Raw genomic sequence first — 22,166 nt, forward strand, 5'->3', positions numbered from 1 at the left:
GATAGACCACAGTCTTTGACTCATCTTACAGTTCTTCCAGATCATGTGGCAGAGTGGCTGGGTGAAGGGCCTTCTGTATCTGTTTGGCTGTGTATCCATTCACTACAGCACGTACATCAGCACCGACACCAGACTGTGTCCCTCTCCCAGACAGGAAAGCATGGTGGCAATGCTGCAGAACATCTCCCTGACTATCCAGGACCACACCTACCCTCACATCCACAATCCCTACCCCTTCAATCCTCCTACCAAATCTAAAGTTCCCATCCCTGATACACCCCATCTCTTCACCAGCATCAACTATCAGTGTTCCGTGACATCCTCCCATGGGACGACCTGAGGGACAGTAAAGTGCTTCCAGTGTTGATTCCCAAAGACTGGGACCACACTGCCTGTTCCTTGGTGGAGTGGATGCAGAACCTCAACCAGAAAAATAAGAAGCAGAGGACCTAGGCAGCATACAGTATCACCCTGACAAGCCCCCACTTCAGAATTACTAACTGCTAGATTGCTAGCAAATATGTGTCTTATTTTCTTGACAACAGAATCATGTGCAGCCAATCCATTGAGAGGCAACAAGAAAATCTAACCGTCAGGCCTATGCAGGAATAGCATTCTCCTAGTGCTTAGCCTGCACCATCTGAGGTCTACATATGACCTGTCATTCCAGTGACTAGTGACTTGACAAGCAAGAATGATCCACATATCTGGCAGAATGCCCAGCATCTCAAGATGTCAACAGATTGCTGAGAAAGTCTGAAGAATCACATACTCTGGGCTAACTTAAGGTCACAGATTCATAGTTTAACAAGAAATTTGAATTAGGGTGCAACTGCAGAATTTTTTGCATACACAGAGAAATGGCAGAACTGAGTAAGAATAAACAAGAGATTAAACCATGGCAATGGTCATGGAATAAACCTTAAGGCTTTAAGCTTGTTGTTTGGCACTTATCCAGAAAATGATCCAGAATCCTTAACTTTAGTTGAAACTCAAAATGCTTCCATAACTGACCAAAACACATTTTACGTGAAGAATGTGTAATGCCACCAGCCTGAGATCTGCTTCTGAACAATATTAAACAAAGTTAAATGTGAGATTGTGATATCTACTTGCAATGTTTATTGCTTCCACATTAATCTGTTACTTGCATCAGGGTTCATGTTCTACAGTCAAATGTGTGATGTTAGTATAATCACATGATAGTCTCTCTGTCACAAGCAGGGTTCATGTTCTACAATTAAATGTGTGATGTTATTATAATCATATGACAATCTCTCTGTCACAAGAAAATCTCAGAAATTACACTTTCAACATAAAACCTGCAGTAAAATGTATAGTTACCACTATTTGCTTATGTTACAGTTCTAATAGACTCCATATTCTGTAAAGCTTATAACAGCTTTAAATTTCTACACCTACATATGTACTTTGCAAAACACAGTGAAGTCTATGGTAGAGAGTACTTAGCATGGTATCACATGTCAGGATTCTTTCCATGCCAATTGCATGTGGAGTGCAGGGAAAATGACTGTATGTGCTGTAATTAGTATACTCTTATCCTCATAGTAGCTATTGGAGTAATACATTGGGGGATTCAGAATATCTCTAGCTTCTTCACTTAACACCGGTTCTCCCAACTTTGCAAGAAGGCTTTTGCCACGTAATTGGAATCTATATTTGGGTGTCTGCCATTTGGATTTTCCAACATTTCTGTGATGATCTCCCATGAATCAAACAAATCTGTGAGCATGTTTTACTTATGTGACAACTAACAGCCATTAAGTAATTGAAAAATGCCCTTTTCACCATCAGCTGTTTATTTTAAAAACATATTTGTGTATCAGTTTTGGTCATTGGTCACCTTCACAGGACATAATGTGGCAACAGATCAGGTAAAATCATATTTCATGTTCCTTTTAGGCTGATACAGTCTCAAAGCTGTCATAGTGAGAATCCACAATGAATAATCAACTAAACATTTACAGTAGTGAAGAACACTCTCCACAATGATTAATGTCCTAATGTCCAGTAAAGATGATCCATGACCAAACCTGTCAGAATTGTAGGTTTTTAAAATAAACAACTGATGGTTAAAAATACATTTTTTTCAAATCTATGACCATTCATTCTGCCTTTCTTTTAACACATTCAATATCCCCTGTTAGTCTTAACAGGATTGAGTCTTACATACTGGAGAAATATTCTAAAATGGAATATACAAGGGATTTGCAAGTAATCTCCTTTGTAGACTGTCTGCATTTTCACAGTATCCTGCCAATGTACCAGTGTCTGCAATCCACCTTATGTATTACTGAGCCTGTGAGATCATCCCATCTAATATCCCTTAAACATTGGAGAAAAGAGAGCCACTTGTATGAATATCAAGAGCTCAGATGGAAACCCATTTCTAAGCAACGAGGGGAAAGCAGAAAGGTGGAAGGAATATATAGAGGGTCTATACAAGGCGATGTACTTGAGGACAATATTATGGAAATGGAAGAGGATGTAGATGAAGATGAAATGGGAGATACGATACTGCGTGAAGAATTTGACAGAGCACTGAAAGACCTGAGTCGAAACGAGGCCCTGGGAGTAGACAACATTCCATTAGAACTACTGACGGCCTTGGGAGAGCCAGTCATGACAAAACTCTACCATCTGGTGAGCAAGATGTACGAGACAGGTGAAATACCCTCAGACTTCAAGATGAATACAATAATTCCAATCCCAAAGAAAGCGGGTGTTGACAGATGTGAAAATTAACAAACTATCAGTTTAATAAGTCACAGCTGCAAAATACTAACATGAATTATTTACAGACAAATCGAAAAACTGGAAGAAGCCAACCTCAGGGAAGATCAGTTTGGATTCCGTAGAAATGTTGGAACACGTGAGGCAATACTGACCTTACGACTTATCTTCGAAGAAAGATTAAGGAAAGGCAAACCTACATTTCTGGCATTTGTAAACTTAGAGAAAGCTTTTGACAATGTTGACTGGAGTACTCTCTTTCAAATTCTAAAGGTGGCAGGGGTAAAATACAGGGAGTGAAAGGCTATTTACAATTTGTACAGAAACCAGATGGCAGTTATAAGAGTCGAGGGGCATGAAAGGGAAGCAGTGGTTGGGAAGGGAGTGAGACAGGGTTGTAGCCTCTCCCCAATGTTATTCAATCTGTATATTGAGCAAGCAGTGAAGGAAACAAAAGAAAAATTCAGAGTAGGTATTAAAATCCATGGAGAAGAAATAAAAACTTTGAAGTTCACCGATGACATTGTAATTCTGTCAGAGACAGCAAAGGACTTGGAAGAGCAGTTGAATGGAATGGACAGTGTCTTGAAAGGAGGATATAAGATGAACGTCAACAAAAGCAAAACAAGGATAATGGAATGTAGTCGAATTAAGTCAGGTGATGCTGAGGGAATTAGATTAGGAAATGAGACACTTAAAGAAGTAAAGGAGTTTTGCTATTTGGGGAGCAAAATAACTGATGATGGTCGAAGTAGAGAGGATATAAAATGTAGACTGGCTATGGCAAGGAAAGCGTTTCTGAAGAAGAGAAATTTGTTAACATCAAGTATAGATTTAAGTGTCAGGAAGTCGTTTCTGAAAGTATTTGTATGGAGTGTGGCCATGTATGGAAGTGAAACGTGGACAATAAATAGTTTGGACAAGAAGAGAATAGAAGCTTTCGAAATGTGGTGCTACAGAAGAATGTTGAAGATTAGGTGGGTAGATCATGTAACTAATGAGGAGGTATTGAATAGGATTGGGGAGAAGAGAAGTTTGTGGCACAACTTGACTAGAAGAAGGGATCGGTTGGTAGGACATGTCCTGAGGCATCAAGGGATCACAAATTTAGCATTGGAGGGCAGTGTGGAGGGTAAAAATCATAGAGGGAGACCAAGAGATGAATACACTAAGCAGATTCAGAAGGATGTAGGTTGCAGTAGGAACTGGGAGATGAAGGAGCTTGCACAGGATAGATTAGCATGGAGAGCTGCATCAAACCAGTCTCAGGACTGAAGACCACAACAACAACAACAAACATTTCTACCTCCACTCATATTTGTATGAGTGGATTTTAAATGTGGATTACTGATACTGTAGCCATATGATATTATGTTTTTTGTTTTGTGAAGGGCATACATTTAAAACACTTAGAAATCTTATCGTGGTATGACTGGATATTTGTGCAGCATTTTTCATATAGTACTTCATTATAGATAACTCCATTACTTGCAAAAAGTTTGAGGTTACTATTAATATTGTCCACCAGGTCATTACTATACAACATGAACACGGTTCACTGGGACATGTCTATAGCCACTTCTACTTCTGTCAGTGACTCTCCAGTCAAGATAATACACACACCCTCCATATCAAGACACCCCCAATCCAGTCACAAAGTTTGTTACATAGCCTATATCATTGTACTTTTGTTAACAACCATTAGTGTGTCTAACAATTTCTTTTACTCTTAGTAGCGTTTGGAACGTTAGTTTTTCAGACAGAAGCACATATTTTCAAAATTAATTTTGCATTGTAGTGGAGTGTGTGATGTTCTGAAACTTCCTGACAGACTAAATCTGTTTATATGTGATGAGAAGGGACCGAGATGCAGAATCTTTTCTCGCACAGGCAACATTCTTGTGACTGAGCTATGAAGGCACGGTTCATGAAACACACTTACAGCTTGAGTTCTGGCAGTACCTCACAAACTTCAAAGAAGCTCTTTGCATACCATGCTGGTCCCTAATTCCTGTAGGGAAGAATGTTGTGAAGAAATACCTTAATCACAGCCTTGGCATTATATCCAGAATGAATTATTTCAATCTGCAGGAGAGTTTTGTATACTGTTTTGAAGCATCCTGATGAACTAAAACTATGTCCCAGGCTTAGACTCAGTCTGTAAACTTACGTTTCATAGTTATTGCTCTTATCAACTGATCAGGGTATGCAGGAGACCTTCTGTGAATCTTCGAAAGCAGGAGAGAGTTGCTGGCAGAGTTGAAGATGTCAGATGGGGCTACAAATCATACATGGATGGCATAGTTAGTAGGCACATTGCTGTGAAAGGCAAGATTCTGGTTTTGAGTCCCAATGTATGACAAAGTTTCAATCTGTCAGAAAGTTTAAAGAAATTCTTTGTTCCATTGTAGCTATTTATCTCCCAAAAATTTATGTAAATAAAATTATAACATTGTTATTTTGTTATATCTAATTCATTTGTGGTTTCATGTAATCCATTGGCCCAGAATTATTTGCAGTAGTGTGCCACAAGAGCTATCAGAACACAAAGTAACACCATGTCATAAACCACATTAAACTGTTTTTAATTGTACATGAAATGGTTTTGTGAATATAAAGAAAATTATCACACTTAAAATATAAATAACTGAGGTTTAGTCCCCTTGTAATTCTAGGTTTTTATACATTTATTTACCTCTGTGATTTTTCTGCATGTATATGAAAATAACCAAGTTATTTTGTGGTAGAGATTCCACACTAAATTGTTAAGTACCCAACACTACTGGCCAGGTGCACCATTAGGATAATGTACAGTGAAGTAATTTGGTGTTACACAAGTATCCTGGTTGATGCCAGATTTACAGAGCTATAATATTAAGCTTGTAATGCTTGATATTTGCACAACCTGTTCAAAACTACTTTTATGTAGCATGAAATGTATCTAATTGCTAACTTGAAACATCAGAATATGAATAAATCTTGACTGGTGATCAATTAAGGAAATATTTCACTGATTGTTATTGAATGTCCATAACTTTCAGCAAAATCCTAGTAAACTTTATAAAGGAATAAAGTAGATCTCTTGCACATAAGAACCTTTTTAATAAAACTAAGCCAAATATTTTGATACTGTGAAGGCTGCTTCGACCCACACTGATGCAGCAGCAGGAGGCCCTAATTCATGCTATCAGCATAATTTTGTGGCGTGCTGGAGAGAAGACATGCAGCCGAGTTTGCTTACCACAAGATCTTCCCATTGTTGCAGCATCACAGAACTTCTTGCCTGATGGAGTAACTGAAAAGGTAAAAAACCTTTAACAATTACACAATTAGCTAGTATGTTGTGAATGTAGACAGTAGCAAAAGGAATAGTACATAAATAATTAGCTTCATCAGCAGCCAATCAGTATCATTTTAGGCAACAAGGAAGAAGAAATATTATTCAGATGCTCTTTGTAGACAAATATTATTTATCATACAATGGGTGGTGATCTCTATTAAAAATATGTAGAGGTGATAGAATGATTAATGGTGTTACACATTTCACTTTCTATAGTAGAAATTCAAATTCACCTGGAAATATTGATACACATTTCTTTGATAAGAAATCACAATTTGTGTCATCAACAGGCTATCTCTTGGGGCAGTACTTTTTCCTTTTATAATTCAACTCCAATGACCAAACAGCAATGTGCTGTATAGTCATCTGACTCATATTTATATGGACATGAAAAAGCTGTTTGTCTAGAAAATTGGATAAAGGTGTCTAAGATGTGAAGATGATAAATCTAAAAATTTAAGTTTAATGTCACAAAGAATTGTATCTGCAGTCAAAACAAGGACGAAAGATTCTGCCTACAAGTCAAAACCAAACTCATATGATATTTGTTAAGATCAGTAACAAGAAAAGTTTATTACCTGAAAATCCAACAGACAACTGTTAGACATACTGCAAAGTAAGCAACTTTTACATTTTGAAGCTGCTATTTAACTACCAGATAATAGTGCCAAAAAACTTTCTGTAAGATACATCAGGGGCTACTATGTGCAAAAAATGGTACTATGTACAATTAGGTAAAGATAATGAGGTAAAGCTGTCCTCAACCTGAAGACTGATTTGGAAACAACACTGTCTTATTGGACATGGTATCCTCTTGTCCTTATCTGAACTTTGAACTAACTTACTCAACCAGTTATAGGAGAAACTACAGTTTTGTGTCGACTCCAAAACCATAACACAACTTGACATTTTTCACAGTATACAAAAGATTCTTATTATTCTTCTTCTTAATAACAATGTACAGAAGTATAATACACAGAAGAGTCAAAAATAAAACTGAAGATCTGTCAAATGATGATTAATTTGGTCATCAGAAAGGTATGAACACCAGGGAAGCAGTTCTAATGTTGGAAAAGATATGATCAATGTGCACAGTACTAATACATTACATTAAGCCGCACGCAAAAATGCAACTTTTCAGGGGGTATTATCCCACATTCTCTTGATCACAGAGATAAGAGGTCAAGTGTACCTATTGAAAGAATGGGCATGCTGTAGCTACCCTAAAGTACAGGGTCAAAATTTAAACATTATACAAATCCTTTAGCCCAGGTAAATTGAGCAACTTGGTTGTTTCTTTTGCATTAAGTGTGGTCTAAGGTGGACCTTAGGCAGCTGGTAAGGTGCCATTTGTTCACAGGTGGCTTCTGAGAAAATGCAAAAAAACCATGATTTTTGGAAGCAAAAAATGCCAGTTGATGGCCACTTGTATAATTTCTATTCATGGTAAATTGTCGAAATTTTAACCATATGTTCTTAAGATGATATTCTCAGTCAGCTCCAAACCTTTTTTCAATATCAGTATCCATTATTGTCAAAGACACTTTATTTACGCAGAAAATTGCAAAAACTGGTTTTCAGCTGTTTTTGCAACATGGACTGAAATTATCTAAATAGCTATAGCAAATGGCCCAAATGTTAACTGCACATTCTTTAGACATTTGCCTAGAAATTCCATTTCCCCATTCATGAAAATCTGTGTCCATTATCAAGATACAATACAAAAACCATGATTTTTGGGTGCCAAAAATAGTGATCATGGGGATGGCCAATTCTATATTTTTTGTGTGAAATGCCTGTTATACAGAGACAATGCACCATAAAGTTTTATTGGTGAAAAAATGCTGACTAAAATCATAGTTTGTTGAGCTGAGAACCTTTTGGTGATCCTAGAATCCTTGCCATGTGTTCACTATGTTTGTTAATACTACATTTACATCTCAGATTGGATATTACATGTATATTTTATAACAACAGTAACTTTGAACCTCTAGATCTTGGTAACAGACAGTGACATAAAAAAATTCAAGAATCCCTGAGAAACATCTTAAGAACATATGGCAAAAATTTCAGCAATTTGCCATGAATAGAAATTATAGAATTGGCCATCCCCATGATCAGTATTTTTGGTACCCAAAAATCATGGTTTTTGTGTTGTATCTTGATAATGGACACACATTTTCATGAATGGGGAAATGGAATTTCTAGGCAAATCTCTAAAGAATGTGCAGTTAACATTTGAACCATTTGCTATACTTATTTAGATAATTTCAGTCCATGTTGCAAAAATGGTTAAAAACCAGTTTTGTGATTTTCTGCATAAATACAGTGTCTTTGACAGTAATGGGTAGTGATATTGGAAAAAAGTTTGAAGTTGACTGAGAATATCATCTTAAGAACATATGGTAAAAATTTAGACAATTTACCATGAATAGAAATTATATCCAGATATGACAGAAGTTAGCAGTGACAAAAAGGACTAAAAAGGGTCTTAACATGTCTGAGAAGAATTTAAAATACCCACCAAAAATTATGTCGAACTGGAGAGAGTGCAAATCAGTTGAATATTTATAATAACATATTTACTCTTGTAAGGTAAAAATCATATGCTGGGCATCTTGGTGAATTGTAGTAGATGAGAAAGGTATCCAGAAAAAATGTGTTAACTGCATACTTCTTTGTTGTTTATATGTCTCAAAGTATATAAATAAGCTCTCAAAACTTTACTGACATACAGAACTCATTTTATATTAACCATGATTTGTGGTTGTGCCAAATAGCACCCCTTACCAGAAGGCCTTGAGTTGACGCTGTATGTCTTGTGTGGATGCAGTCACTGCAATGCAGCTCCCGCTGTCTGAGGCAAACCAAAATGCAGCCATTATTTTCAAACAAACAGAACCTGGACTCATCCTGAGATACTATCTGATACCATTCCTAATCCCAGTGACATCTTTCCACACACCATTGCCAACTAGCATGCTGTAGCAGGGGAAAGGAGGGACCAGCTGAAAAATGTTCCTGTCAGAGCAAAAAACAGGGGAATAAGATCCTCTTTAAAATACTATGACAGATAAGTGGGTAACAAGCTGCCTCAGTCCTCATTCTCCCTTCCTCACCAAAAATTTTGGCATGCAAACATATTCATGCTTTTTTGTGCTGGAAAAGAGTATCAGAGATAGGGTGATGATGGAAGAAAGAGGAGACAGTGACAATGGGAGAGAAAGGGGGAGGATACAGTGATGGTATGAGAGAGAAAGTCACAGTGAAAGAGAATTAGAGATAGATGGAGAGAGAAGCAGTGGGAGCAAAAAAGAAAGGAGATATTGAGTCAGTAAGAGACAGTGGCAGTAAAAAAGAATGAGAGATAAAAGCAGTGGGTGCAAAAGAGAGAGGAGACAGTAGAAATGAAAAATAAAGATGAGTGGAGACCATATGTAGGCATGGGAGGTTCTGGACCCTCCCAGACTGGCAAACTTTAACAAACTTGCACTTATAGGAGAGGGTGCATTTTGGACCGAAATTTTAAACACTTGAATGTAGTGGAAAAAATAAGCTGAACCCCCCCCCCCCCCCCCCCACTCCGATCCCCCCACAATTTCTGAGCTGCCGAGGCATGGTGGAGACAGTAGGAGTGGGAAAGAAAGACAAAAGGAGATAGTGCAAGTGAGAGAGGAGACAGTGGCTGCAGAACGTAATGTAAATCAATGGGAGAGATCTGAAATATGAAGGCTTAACTACAAAGAGAGACTGGGTATGGGGATTTAGAATGTTCTGTGTTAAAAGAGTGTGAATACGTTCACATGCCAAATTTTTGGTGAGGAAGAAGGAATGAGGATTGAGACAGCTGGCTCCCCACTTTTCTGTCAGAGTCTTTTAAAGAGGAGCAGAATCCTCTTTCTTTGTTCTCCAACAGGAGCATTCTTGAACTCGTATACAATACACACAGGAACCAAGATGGAACATTAAGAATGGAAGACCAAGAACAAAGTACTCTGGAAAGGCTGTAAGACAGGGATGTAGTCTTTTGCCCCTACTATTCAATCTGTACATTGAAGAAGCAATAACTGAAATAAAAGCAGATTAGTACAGGCAAGGAGAGCATTCATGACCAAGAGATGTCTTCTACTATCAAACAATGGTTGTAATATGAAGAAGCACTTTCCAAGATTGTACTTTAGAGCACAGTATTGTAACGTAGTGAATCATGAACTCTGGGAAAACCAGAAAAGAAGAGAATGGAAGTGTATCAAATGTGGTGTTACAGAAGGACATAGAAAACTTGGGGGAGTGATAGGATAGGGAGGGAGGTGATTCTCCACAGAAATGTCATTGAAAGCAACACAGAAAATACTGAAAAGAAGAAGAGACAGGATGATAGGTCACATGTCAAGACATCAGGAAATAACCTCCACAGTACTAGAAGGAGCTGTAAAGGGTAAAAACTGTAGAGGAAGACCAACTCGAATACTTTCACAAAAAAAAAAATAATTAATTAAGGATGTAGAGTGCAAGTGCCACTCTAAGTTGCAGAGGTTGGTACAAAAGAAAAATTCATGGTGTCTGCATCAAACCAGTCAGAAGATTGATGACTCCAAAGAAAAACAGAAGTGTGGGTGATCTTTAAGGGATTTCCATCCAACATATACTTAAAATACTCTGGTGTGCAAAACCTGAGGACAAAAGTAACTTTCACATGATATGTCACTGGCAAGTAATACAGCTCAGTGAAACTTTGACCATACATAGAAATAACTGCTTCAGCATGGTACAGAAGGTAACTGAAAGAAATGTTAAATGAAATGCGGAAGAATGACACTTTTATTCAATGACATTAATCACAATGAAGTCGCCAGGATTTATGATGGCCCCTGGACATTATGAAAGGTGAGACATGGTTCTTAAAAGGTTGGTAAGGAGTTCTTGTGGTAGGACATTCCATTCCTCCACCAGCATCATTGATCACTGCTGGATATTCATTGGTGAATGTGAACATGCTGCAGTACACTTCCCAACACATCCCACATGTGCTCAATGGGAGTTAAGTCATGGGATCAGGTGGGCCAGTTCATTTCAAGAGCTCCTCCACATGTGCAATTCAATGTGGTCATGCCTTGTCATCCATAAAAATGAAGTCAAGGCCAAATGCGGTCCTGAGAAGCTCTATGTGGGGAAGAACAATGTCACAGTATCACTGACCAGTGACCAAAGTCAACCATATAGTAGTTTGTGGGGGGATGTATTTTTAATATTTTGGAAGATGAATGGTGACCTCTAGGCACCCACAAAAAAGATTTAATTCCAACCCTGTGAAAACCTGCTTAATACTGGCTTTTAAATCATTCTCCTGGAAGAAAAACATCTGACTGCACTATATTTTTCGTTTCCCTGAGAGACAGAGGAGGGGATGTGAGGCCCCCCTTGCATTCGAGTATGAGTGCCCTTGACCACAAACGTACCATGTTTGAAGATTTGGAGGGTCAGTGAACACCCCCCCCCCCCCCCCCCCCCAAGAAACATGCCTCCCCCACCCCCACACCAAAACATCTGGACCACAAAAACAATCATTTTCAGTAATATTCCTGGGTGCATTTGTACCCTAATATGATGAGAAGTATGAATATGTAATGCACCCTGGGACATTGTCGAACATGATTATCTTGGTAATCCAGCTGGTATGGTGTGGGGAGGCATAATGTTGGATCGGTGTACCAACCTCTAAATCTCTGAGCATTGACACTCACTTGTAAACATTATTGTGACATGTTAATTCTTCCCCATGTGCATTTTTTCAGGGCAGCATTTGGCCCTGACTTCATTTTTACTGGGAACAAGGCATGACTGCATCAAACTAGACAGGTGGAGGAGATCTTAGAATGAGAAGACATTCAGTGAGTGGAATGTTCTTAAGACACTGAGCAGGTGTGAGATGTGTTGGGAAGACATTTTGCATCACATCACATACACTCACAACTATCCAGCAATTATCTACCATGCTGGTGGAGGAATGGAATGCCCTACCAAAACAACTCCTCACCAACCTCATGGCCAGCATGTGAGCATGCTGCAGAACATGCACTGCAATCTACGGTTATCACACACTGAACCATGTCTTGCCTTTTGTAATATCCAGAGGACCATCATAAATCATGATGACTTGAGTGTAATTATTACCTTAGTATAAAAGTGTAATTTCTGTCCATCTCATTGTGTACTTCAGTCAGTTACCTTCTGTACTATACTATAGGAGCTCTTTCTATGCAAGGTACAAGTTTCATCAGACAATGTTATTTGGCAGTGACACATCATGCGAATGTTACTTTTGTCTTTAAGTTTTGCACATCAGTGTATGAGCCCATGCAGATAAAAAGAGGATTTATCAACTATGTAACATAACATGACTGCTGTATGATTTTATACTCTGATGCAGCTTCAGTGCAGTAACAAGATAAACCTTATAAACTGGTTTTAGTTTGATTATACTTCACTATAAGAGCCTCGTATGTATCTTAGTATATAGGCCTATGCATGTAAATGTTTTTTAATTAATGTATATCTTCTATCCTACTCCACCTAGACAGTACACAGTTTATGATCACTCACACTTGCAGTATCTTGGAGACTTGTAGAACAAACAGGCAGTGGCTATGGGTGATGAGGGCAGAGTTCACAAAGTGCATGGCTAGCCAGAAGAAAAGACCATAGAGTAATGAACATCATCATAAGCACATGCAAAACAGACCTGTGATTGACCCAAATCAAAAAAGTAAACACAGACAAGTTCAATCACTCTACTATCAACATTGCATCCTAAGGCATCAGAGAATAGAGAGGAACTAAAGGACAAATGGCAGGAATATGGTATTTACTGGTACTCTCACATCAGTGGCCAGGCTCATGTGACATTCCCTCAGTGGCGGTACTCTCAATGGGAGTCAGCTGCAACCATGGCACGAAGCCTAAGTAACCTCCAAATCAATGCTCAGGCTGGGCAGGGAACCTGAATCACTGTTGAACAACAAAGTGCAAATGTTTGACCACTATCACACTTAAGATCTACAGAAAGAAATTAGCATATCAGGGTCTTCGGAAATATTGTATTTATTTATTTATTTTTTTTTTTTTTAATGTTTCATATCATTGAAAATATCCTTGCTTTAGGCCTGTCAAACAAACACTTCAATATGATCAAACCAAAAGGTTACTCATAACTGAATACATTTTGGAGAACATGCACATTGTTACATACACAATTAAATTGATTTATAATTTATTTTTCTAATAGAAAATATGTACTTAATGATAAATAACACCTATAATTTCTCTTTCTCAATGCAGCTGCACCTGTATGAATTTACCACCTTAGAGGATCTACAGATCTTCATCAAACGCTATAGTTACATGGTAAGTTAAGAATTTACTTATAAAATGAAATAATACCCTACCCAAAGCACTCACCATGTTCTCACACTTACCATAATGTTCTGTTTCTTGAATGTGTATCATTAAATATCTGTACTGCTTTTGTGTGTATGAATTTATAAAGTAACTCAAGCTGTTAATTTGCCTGAAACTAACTGTCATAGTAGATGGGGAAGAGGGAGAGAGAGAGAGAAAGAGAGAGAGAGATAGAGAGAGAGAACTACTCTGAAACATATGCCCTTGCTATGCGTTATTTCAGATTCTGCTGAAAACTGTTTTCTCTACTATTTCTGCTGATGCACATCCATGACACTTCAGGGAATAATAAAGATAAACCAGCAGTACTATAATATTGTATGAGTGAATGTAATTAATCCTTAATGGATTGAGTCACCTTTCTGGATTGACTACATCAGATACTGATTCTTGTTTCATTAAGGTGGCTATGTAATGTGGCAGTGATAACTAATATTAAATACGCTGCACTAGCTATTGTGATATTTTGTCCCATGCATTTTGAAGAAGATGATATCCGATATGCCCTAGGTAGATCAAAATGATCAAAACCAGTTAAAACAATGGTTTCCTAAAGATGTTAAATTCCATCTAAAATTCTTAAGCTTACAGTCATTGAGTGATAATTGCTGAATGCCATCATGATAAATCACTTGGATCTTTATTACTTCTTTGACAAGATACACCGAATGCAATTGCTCTTGTACTACCAAAGTCATCAAAATTATCATCAATAATGAATTCTATTAGTAAATGTGATTATATCATAATTCTAACATGATAATATCTCATCTGATTTCGAATGATCATAATTTTAATATGACACTAGTTGCATGAGCATTATCTTTGCTTAAAAATATCACAAAAAGCAATAAATTGTTATTTCATGGCTAAAAAACACAAAAACTTTTGATTAATAGCAATATTATGAAAAAGATAGATTATAAAAAATGTAACTGGACAGATAAAAATTCTACTCACCAAATGACAGCAGAAGAACATACACATAGCATAAAGGTCTTACGTATGCAAGCTTTCATATCCAATGGCTCCTTCTTCTGGCAGCAGGGTTTTAAGGGAAGGAAGAGAGGTGAAGAAAAAGGACTGGAGAGATTTAGGAAAAGGGGTAGAGTTAGGGAAAGTCACCCTGAACCCTGGATCAGGGGAGAATTATCGGACAGGATGAGAAGGAAAGACTGATGTTGGGGACTGCACAGGATGAGATTTGAAAACCTGATAGCTTAAATGTGGAAGACAGAGTAATATTCAAAACAGAGATTACTGCTAAAATATCATGCATGAGTTAATAAGAGTAAAAATCTAAGTGCAAGAGGTGAGAAGGGAACAGCAAAAAATAGACAGGTCAGAAAATGAAAGATGTAGGAAACTAAAATGGAGTAAAGAAAGGCGTAGTTACCATGAAAAAAATGCTGATATCAGAGAAATTAATGTAAATTAAGACTAGATGGGTGACAAGAACCAAGGACACATTGTAGTGCTAATTCCACCTGCGGAGTTCTGAGAAACTGGTGTCTGGGAGAAGAATCCGGTTGCGGCATGTGGTGAAACAGGCACCAAGGTCATGACTTTTACGTTGTAGAGCATACTCTGTGACAGGATATTGTGTGTTGTCAGTACACACACTCTGCCTATCCCCATCCATCCTAACTGATAACTTGGGGATAGTCACATCGATGTGAAGGGCTGAACAGTGTTTACAAAACAGCTGATATATGACATGTCCTTTCACAGGTGGCTCTCCCTTTGATTGTATATGTTTTGCCTGTCACAGGGTTGGTGTAAGTGATGCTAGGAGGGTGCACAGAGCAAGTCTTGCAGCAAAGATTGTCACAGGGTTAGGAGACATAGGGCATGAAAAAGGGTGCAGAAGGAGCATGGGGTCTGACATGGATGTTGTGGAGATTAAGAGATTGACAAAAAGCTATTCTGGTTGTGGTGGCCAAAATCTTAGGCAGAATGGATTTCATTTCATGGCTTGATTTTTAGGAAATCACGGCCCTGTCAAAGTAGCTGATTAATACATTGCACACCAGGATAACACTGAGTGACAAATGGTATGATATGAAGTTGTTTTTTGGAGGGATCAGGAGTATAATTTTCACAAATAATAAATAAATTTAATAAATTTCACATAGCCCTATTCCAAATCCCACGCCACTTTCTTTAATGTTGATCCCATGCTCACCAAAGGCCAGCTACACACTTCTGTCCACATTAAACGTACTAACAAACAACAGTACTTACACTCTAACAGTTTCCATCCTTTCCATGGCAAACATTCCTCACCATAAAGGTTGGTTGATTTGGGGGAGGGGACCAAACTGCTAGGTCATTGGTCCCATCAGATTAGGTAAGTAAGTTGGCCATGTCCTTTCAAAGGAACCATCCCAGCATTTGCTTGAAGTGATTTACAGTACAGCCTTAGCATTCGCGGTCACAGGTTCGAATCCTGCCTCGGGCATGGATGTATGTGATATCCCTAGCTTAGTTAGGTCTAAGTAGTTCTAAGTCCAGGGGCCTGATTGACCTCAGATGTTAAGGCCCATAGTGTTTAGAGCCATTTGAACCATTTGAACCTTAGCATTCCAGGCAAATGTATTTGTTTGGATGCAGACTCTTTACAGCAATACACCATCATTCTCACCTCAGTCTTCACTGGACATAATTACCCCATCAGTCTAGTTCAAAAGCAGATTTCCCAGGCCATCACATCCAATCCTTGTACTGGTGGTCCCTCCAAAAAACAACTTCAGAGCACAGTATTATCCTGGTGTTGAATGTATTAATCCGCTACTTCAACAACACCATGACTTCCTAAAATCATGTCCTGAAATGAGATCCATTCTGTCAGTGATTTTGCCCACCACAACCAGAATAGCTTTTCATTGCCCTCCTAATCTCTGGAACATCCCTGTCAGACCCTGTGCTCTTTCTGCTTCCTACTCCCTACCCTCTGGCTCCTAACCCTATGACCAGCACCACTGCAAGACTTGCCCCATGCATCCTCCTACTGCCACCTATACCAGCCCTGTAACTAGCAAAACATATACTATCAAAGGGAGAGCCACCTGTGAAACAACACGTCATATACCAGAAGTTATGCAAACACTGTTCGGCCTTTTACATCAGCATGACTACCACAAACTTATCAGATAGGATGAATGGGTGTAGGTTGAGGATGTATATTGGCAGCATATGATATCCTGTTGCAGAGCATGCTCTACAAGATGATAGTTGTGACCTCAGTCACGTGGCCCATCTGGATTCTTCCACCAGACACCAGTTTCTCAGAACACTGCAGATGGGAACCAGCACTACAACATGTCCTTGGTTTTCACCACCCACCTGGCCTTAATTTACTTGAATTTCTTTTTTCACAGTAACTAATCCTTTCTTCACTCCATTTTAGTTCTCTACATCTTTCACTTTCTGATCTGTCTATTTTTTGCCCTCCCCCTCCCACCTATATTACATAAAAGGCACTTAGCTTTTCACTCACATTAACTCATGCTTGATGTTTTAGCAGTAATCTATATCTTGCATATTTCCCTTGTGTTCCACATTTCAGCTCTCAGCTTTTCAAATCTCATTCTATGCAGTCCCCAGCAATTAGTCTTTCCTTCTCATTCCGTCCAGTAAGGCTTCCCTGACCCCAGGTTCTGGGTGAATTTCCCAAACTCTACCCCTTTTCCTAAGCCTCTCCAGTCCTATTCTTTCAGCCCTCTTCCTCCTCCTTCAACCCTTCTGCCAGAAGAAGGAGCCAGTGGTTCTGAAAGCTTGCATACATAAAGCCTTTTTTTAATATGTGTGTTCTCCTGCCACCGCTTGGTGAGTAGATTTTTTGTCTATTCAATTACATTTTCTGTCAAAAACTGATTATTGTCACACACACACACACACACACACACACACACACACACTGAGTCTGGCCTCAGCAACCAGAAACTGTGGTGAGTTGCATGCCCGTGTGTGTGTGTGTGTGTGTGTGTGTGTGTGTGTGTGTGTGTGTGTGTGTGCACGTGCGCACGCGTGCATGCTTTGTCTAATTCCGATGAAGGCCTTTTTGGCCGAAAGCTTGAATGTTTGACAGCTTTTTGTTGTGCCTATCTGTGACTTGACATCCTTGCAACATGGTGAGAAGTAATCCATCCGTTTTATAATATCATCTTTAGTCCATCCTGGATTTTCCATTGTTTGACAAAACCTTTTGAGTCATATTTTAAAACCAATTTGCATCCAATTGCTCTCAATTACTCGTGATGTTCCCTGACCATATGGTACTCTAATTTAAATATTTTGTAAATGCATATACAAAAAATAACATGGGGATACTGTACCACTGCTTATTCATTCTTCAAACTTAATACACCAGTTGACTTGGTGTTGTGTCATAGAAAAAAACCCACAAATGCTCCAACCATATCCAACCTACACTTTCTACTCAAAAGAAATAAAACAAAATGTCTGAGCTACTCCTGTAGAGCTCCACCATTTTTACACCTACCAAAACCAAGCAAACATTTTCTCTTTTTAGATGTTGGCTTCTAACCTGTATTCCACTCTCTCCTTATTACTTTCCAAAATGTTTTACAATGTAGACTCCAACACCCACATCAAACGTCAACTGAAGACATGAAGTCTGTAAACAAGTCTGCAATCATATTATGGCACTTTATTTGTAACAATCCATTGTGATCACAGTGGTTGTATAATTCACAATTACTGGTTTCGGCTTTTACCTTCTTTAGATCTGTTATAAATGGAAAAATGGTGGTGTAAAAACTTAAGTTCTGTTAGCTAAGACTAAATCTACAAAAGTCTAGGAATACATAAGAAATAATAAATAAAATTAATAGCATGACTAACAGCCATGCATACCAGGGTAGTCTGCAAAGTTTCCGACCTCAACGTGGAGATACCAGCACTGTGAACACAATCTGGGGAATTCGTTTGTATGTGTATAGTAAGGCACTCACAAAAATTTCAGCCATTGTTGTTTGACACTCACTGTAGTGAATCAACGTGAGTATTTTAGTGAAAAATGGACAAAATCAAGTATTGAGCTGTCACAAAATTTTTGTTCTTTAAAGGCAATATGCCTACACAAATTAAGCATGAGTTATAGGCTACGTATGGGGACTTTGCACCCTCATTTACCATTGTGAAATTTTGGGCAGCTCAATTTAAATGTAGTTGCATAGGCTTGGGTGACAACAAACGTTCGGAATAGCCACTACTGATAACAACATTGCTCAAGTTCACCAAATGGTACTAGAGACCTAATGAATTAAGGTGAGAGAGATAGCAGAAGCTATGAGCATATCTCAATAATGTGTTTGTCACATATTGATTGAAAATTTTGGGATGACAAAGCTGACTGTTTGCTGGGCGTCACCATTTCTCACTCTACACCATCTCATACCTCAGTGGTCACCATGGCAACAGTGCACAAATTGCAGTTTCAACTGCTTCACAGTCCTCCTTACTCATTACACTTTTTTTGTTCCCTCAACTAAAAGTTGAACTTGGAGAACAGAAATTTTTGTCGAGTGAAGAAGCCATGTCGAGTGAAGAAGCCATCACTTCAAAACCAACTATTTTGCAGAGAAAGACATTAACTATTATTTGGATGAGTTAGAGAGATGGGAGCATTATTGAGAGTGCTTACAAGAGATTATGCTCAAAAATAAAAATAAATTTGAGGAAGAAATGTCTTATTTGTTTTTGAGTTCGGGAACTTCCGGATATACACCCCATAAAAACATTCTGATATATGTGTCAACATTAGTATTTATACTACTAGGTACATAGCAAGAGCTGGTGATGGCCTTGGGAACATCCTGTATAATATGCAAATAACTGTACAGATACTGACGTTGATATTTATATCAGGATATTCTTTTGGTACATGTGGCTAGTATGCATGGCTGTTGGTCATATTTTTTATTGTAACTTTTGCAGTATTGTCATAATAAATTGTAAAAACATTGTCCAGATGCTTTTTGTGTTACCTTTTTTAAAAAAAAGAGTGGGCAGCTTATGATTAAATGGCATATTGCACATCATAATGTTTATCAAGTGCATGATGTATAAAACACATAATCAACAAATTGTGTGACTTCAGCCTTTGTCAGCACATTCCAGAGATAAAATCTTCAAAGGTGATCAGTGGAGCAGTGGTGTTATCTTGTCACAAAGTTTCAATGAGTTTTGCACCTATCATCTTCAGGCGAATTCTGAAGATGATATGTATTAAAGTCATTGAAACATTGCAACATGACACCACCACCAGTTGGCTGATTACCTGAGAAGGCTTTTATCAATCAACAGATTAACTGTACATTTCTGCACACCTGATAAGCCATTCTGGTCACACGCACCAATTGTTTTCAGTGCAGTGCCATATTGTTTCATTCTGTTAATCAAACCAACTTTTCAATAATGAATGTTTTGGATACATATTGTCTACATCTAGCTTTGTCTTAAAGAGGAGTAGCCCCATATATTATCTGCAGTTATCATAAATTAACTCCATTTTTGAATTTGCAAACAACTATAATTAACCTCAAAATGTTTTAGGAAACTAGTAATTTTTACCACAGGTTATTGTATTGCCTTAATAGAAATCTTGTTTTGTGTATTATAATACACTGCACCGGTCGAAATGCAGCCCCACTGCAAATGCTGTTCTTAAACAAGGTATGAGTTGGTAGACATTCATAAGCAGCTGGAACTTGCCCTGACTACCATCAAACAATTGGCATTACTACAAATTGGTGTGATGGAAGAGCTCCCAAGAGTCATATACCTGTGATATTGGTACCACAAGTACCTTAAGTAATATACTCTCCTGTGTATCCTGCCTCCTCTGCAGAAAGTACAGGATCTGTCATTACTCATCCACATGACTGCGAGAGGCATGTCAATAGTAGATCTAGGTGTTCTGTACAGGGTGGATGGGGACCAAGGAGGACTCAAGGTGTTGTACTGATCCCCCTAATCAACAAGTTTGAGGTGCTGTCTTTTACTGGAACTGAAATTGAGTAAGTGGGACTCACTTCATCTGTTTTCAGGAAATCTGTTTTGTCTGGCATCAAGAGGAGGCAAATGCAAAAGGGCAGGGGTCTATTAATTATTGGCAGTTCAAACGTACAGCAAATGACATTGCCCCTTTGGGAAATGGGAACAAGGGATAGAAAAGGACACCAGGTGCACTCAGTTTGTATTCCTGGGGGCCTCATTCAACATGTTGAAGGGGCTCCTCCAGCAGTCATTGAAGGAACAGGGAGCAAGCAAGTGCGGACTGTGGCACATGCCGGAACAAATGATGCATGTCTCCTGGGCTCTGTGGTCATACTTGGGTCATTTCAGCGACTGGTAGAGAAGGTCAAGAAGACCAGCCTTGCACATGGAGCTACAACAAAGCTCACAATTTACGACATTGTCCCCAGAACTGCTTGTGGCCCTTTTGTTCCGAGTTGAGTGGAAGCACTGAACCAGAGACTTCAAAGGTTCTATGACAAGCAGGGCTGCACTTCCTGGACTCATGCCATAGGTTTGAGAACTGTAGGATTACCCTAAATTGGTCACATGTGCACAACACATCTGAGGCTGCTACTCAGGTAGCTGACTGTGTGTGAGACACACACAATGGTTTTTTAGAGTTTTTTAGAGTAGGCAACTTTCCATCCAATCCAGATAACAACAGCTATAAGAAACCCAGAAGTATGAGAATAAGATCGAAAGAATTCCCTCCCACAGGTGAGGTATTAAAATCCTAATGGTAAACTGCCAAAGTATTTGTAACAAAGTGCCAGAGTTTGAAGTGCACATGAAAAGCAGTGAAGCTCGTGTAACATTAGGTACAGAAAGCTGGTTGAAACCCAAAATTGATAGCAGTGAGATTTTTGGGGAAAGTTTTAAGTGTATATCAAATGGATAGGCAAATTGGAAATGGAGGTGGTGTATTTGTCGCAGTAGACAAGAAACTCAAATCCACCAAAATAGAAATTGAAGCTTTATGTGAGTTGTTTGGGCAAGAGTAATTATAACGGATGGGCATAAAATGATAATTGGATCCTTCCATCACCCACCAGACTCATCTCCTCATTTAAACAAAAACTTTAGAGAAAACCTCAGTTCATCTGTACATAAGTTTCCTAGTGATACTGTAATCATTGGTGAAGACTCAATTATCCAACAGTGAACTGGAAAAATTAAAGGTTTTTTAGTGTTGGGCGTGATAAGAAATCGTTTGAAACAGTACTAAATACCTTCTCTGAAAAATACCTAGAACAGATAGTTAGGAACTCCACTCATGATGGAAATATATTGGATGTAATGACAACAAACAGACCTAACATATTTGAGGACATCCACACTGAAACTGGTATCAGTGACCATGATGCAACTGTGGCAACAATGATTATTAAAGTACAAAGGACAACAAATACAAGTAGAAAGATACATAAGTTCAGTATACTAGATAAAAATCAGCAGTGCCATATCTTAATAAGGAACTTGGAAGTATGAGCAGTGGGCAGGAGCATTTAGAGGAACTATGGGCTCCAGTTTAAAGGAATAGTTGACCATGCACCAGTGGCAGCTGGAGGTA

General features: G+C 38.5%; 1 protein-coding gene across 1 annotated transcript in view; it reads left to right on the plus strand.

The window, feature by feature from the left end:
- The window catches only part of LOC124594462 (inactive ubiquitin carboxyl-terminal hydrolase MINDY-4B), a 335,745-nt gene that overhangs the window by 298,573 nt on the left and 15,006 nt on the right, over positions 1-22,166 (plus strand). Inside the window, exons 4-5 of the mRNA XM_047132838.1 lie at positions 5,892-6,057; positions 13,433-13,498. Coding sequence (XP_046988794.1) covers positions 5,892-6,057; positions 13,433-13,498 — 232 coding nt within the window. The remainder of the gene's footprint in view (positions 1-5,891; positions 6,058-13,432; positions 13,499-22,166) is intronic.

This window comes from Schistocerca americana, chromosome 2, assembly GCF_021461395.2.
Source record: "Schistocerca americana isolate TAMUIC-IGC-003095 chromosome 2, iqSchAmer2.1, whole genome shotgun sequence".
NCBI lineage: Eukaryota > Metazoa > Arthropoda > Insecta > Orthoptera > Acrididae > Schistocerca > Schistocerca americana.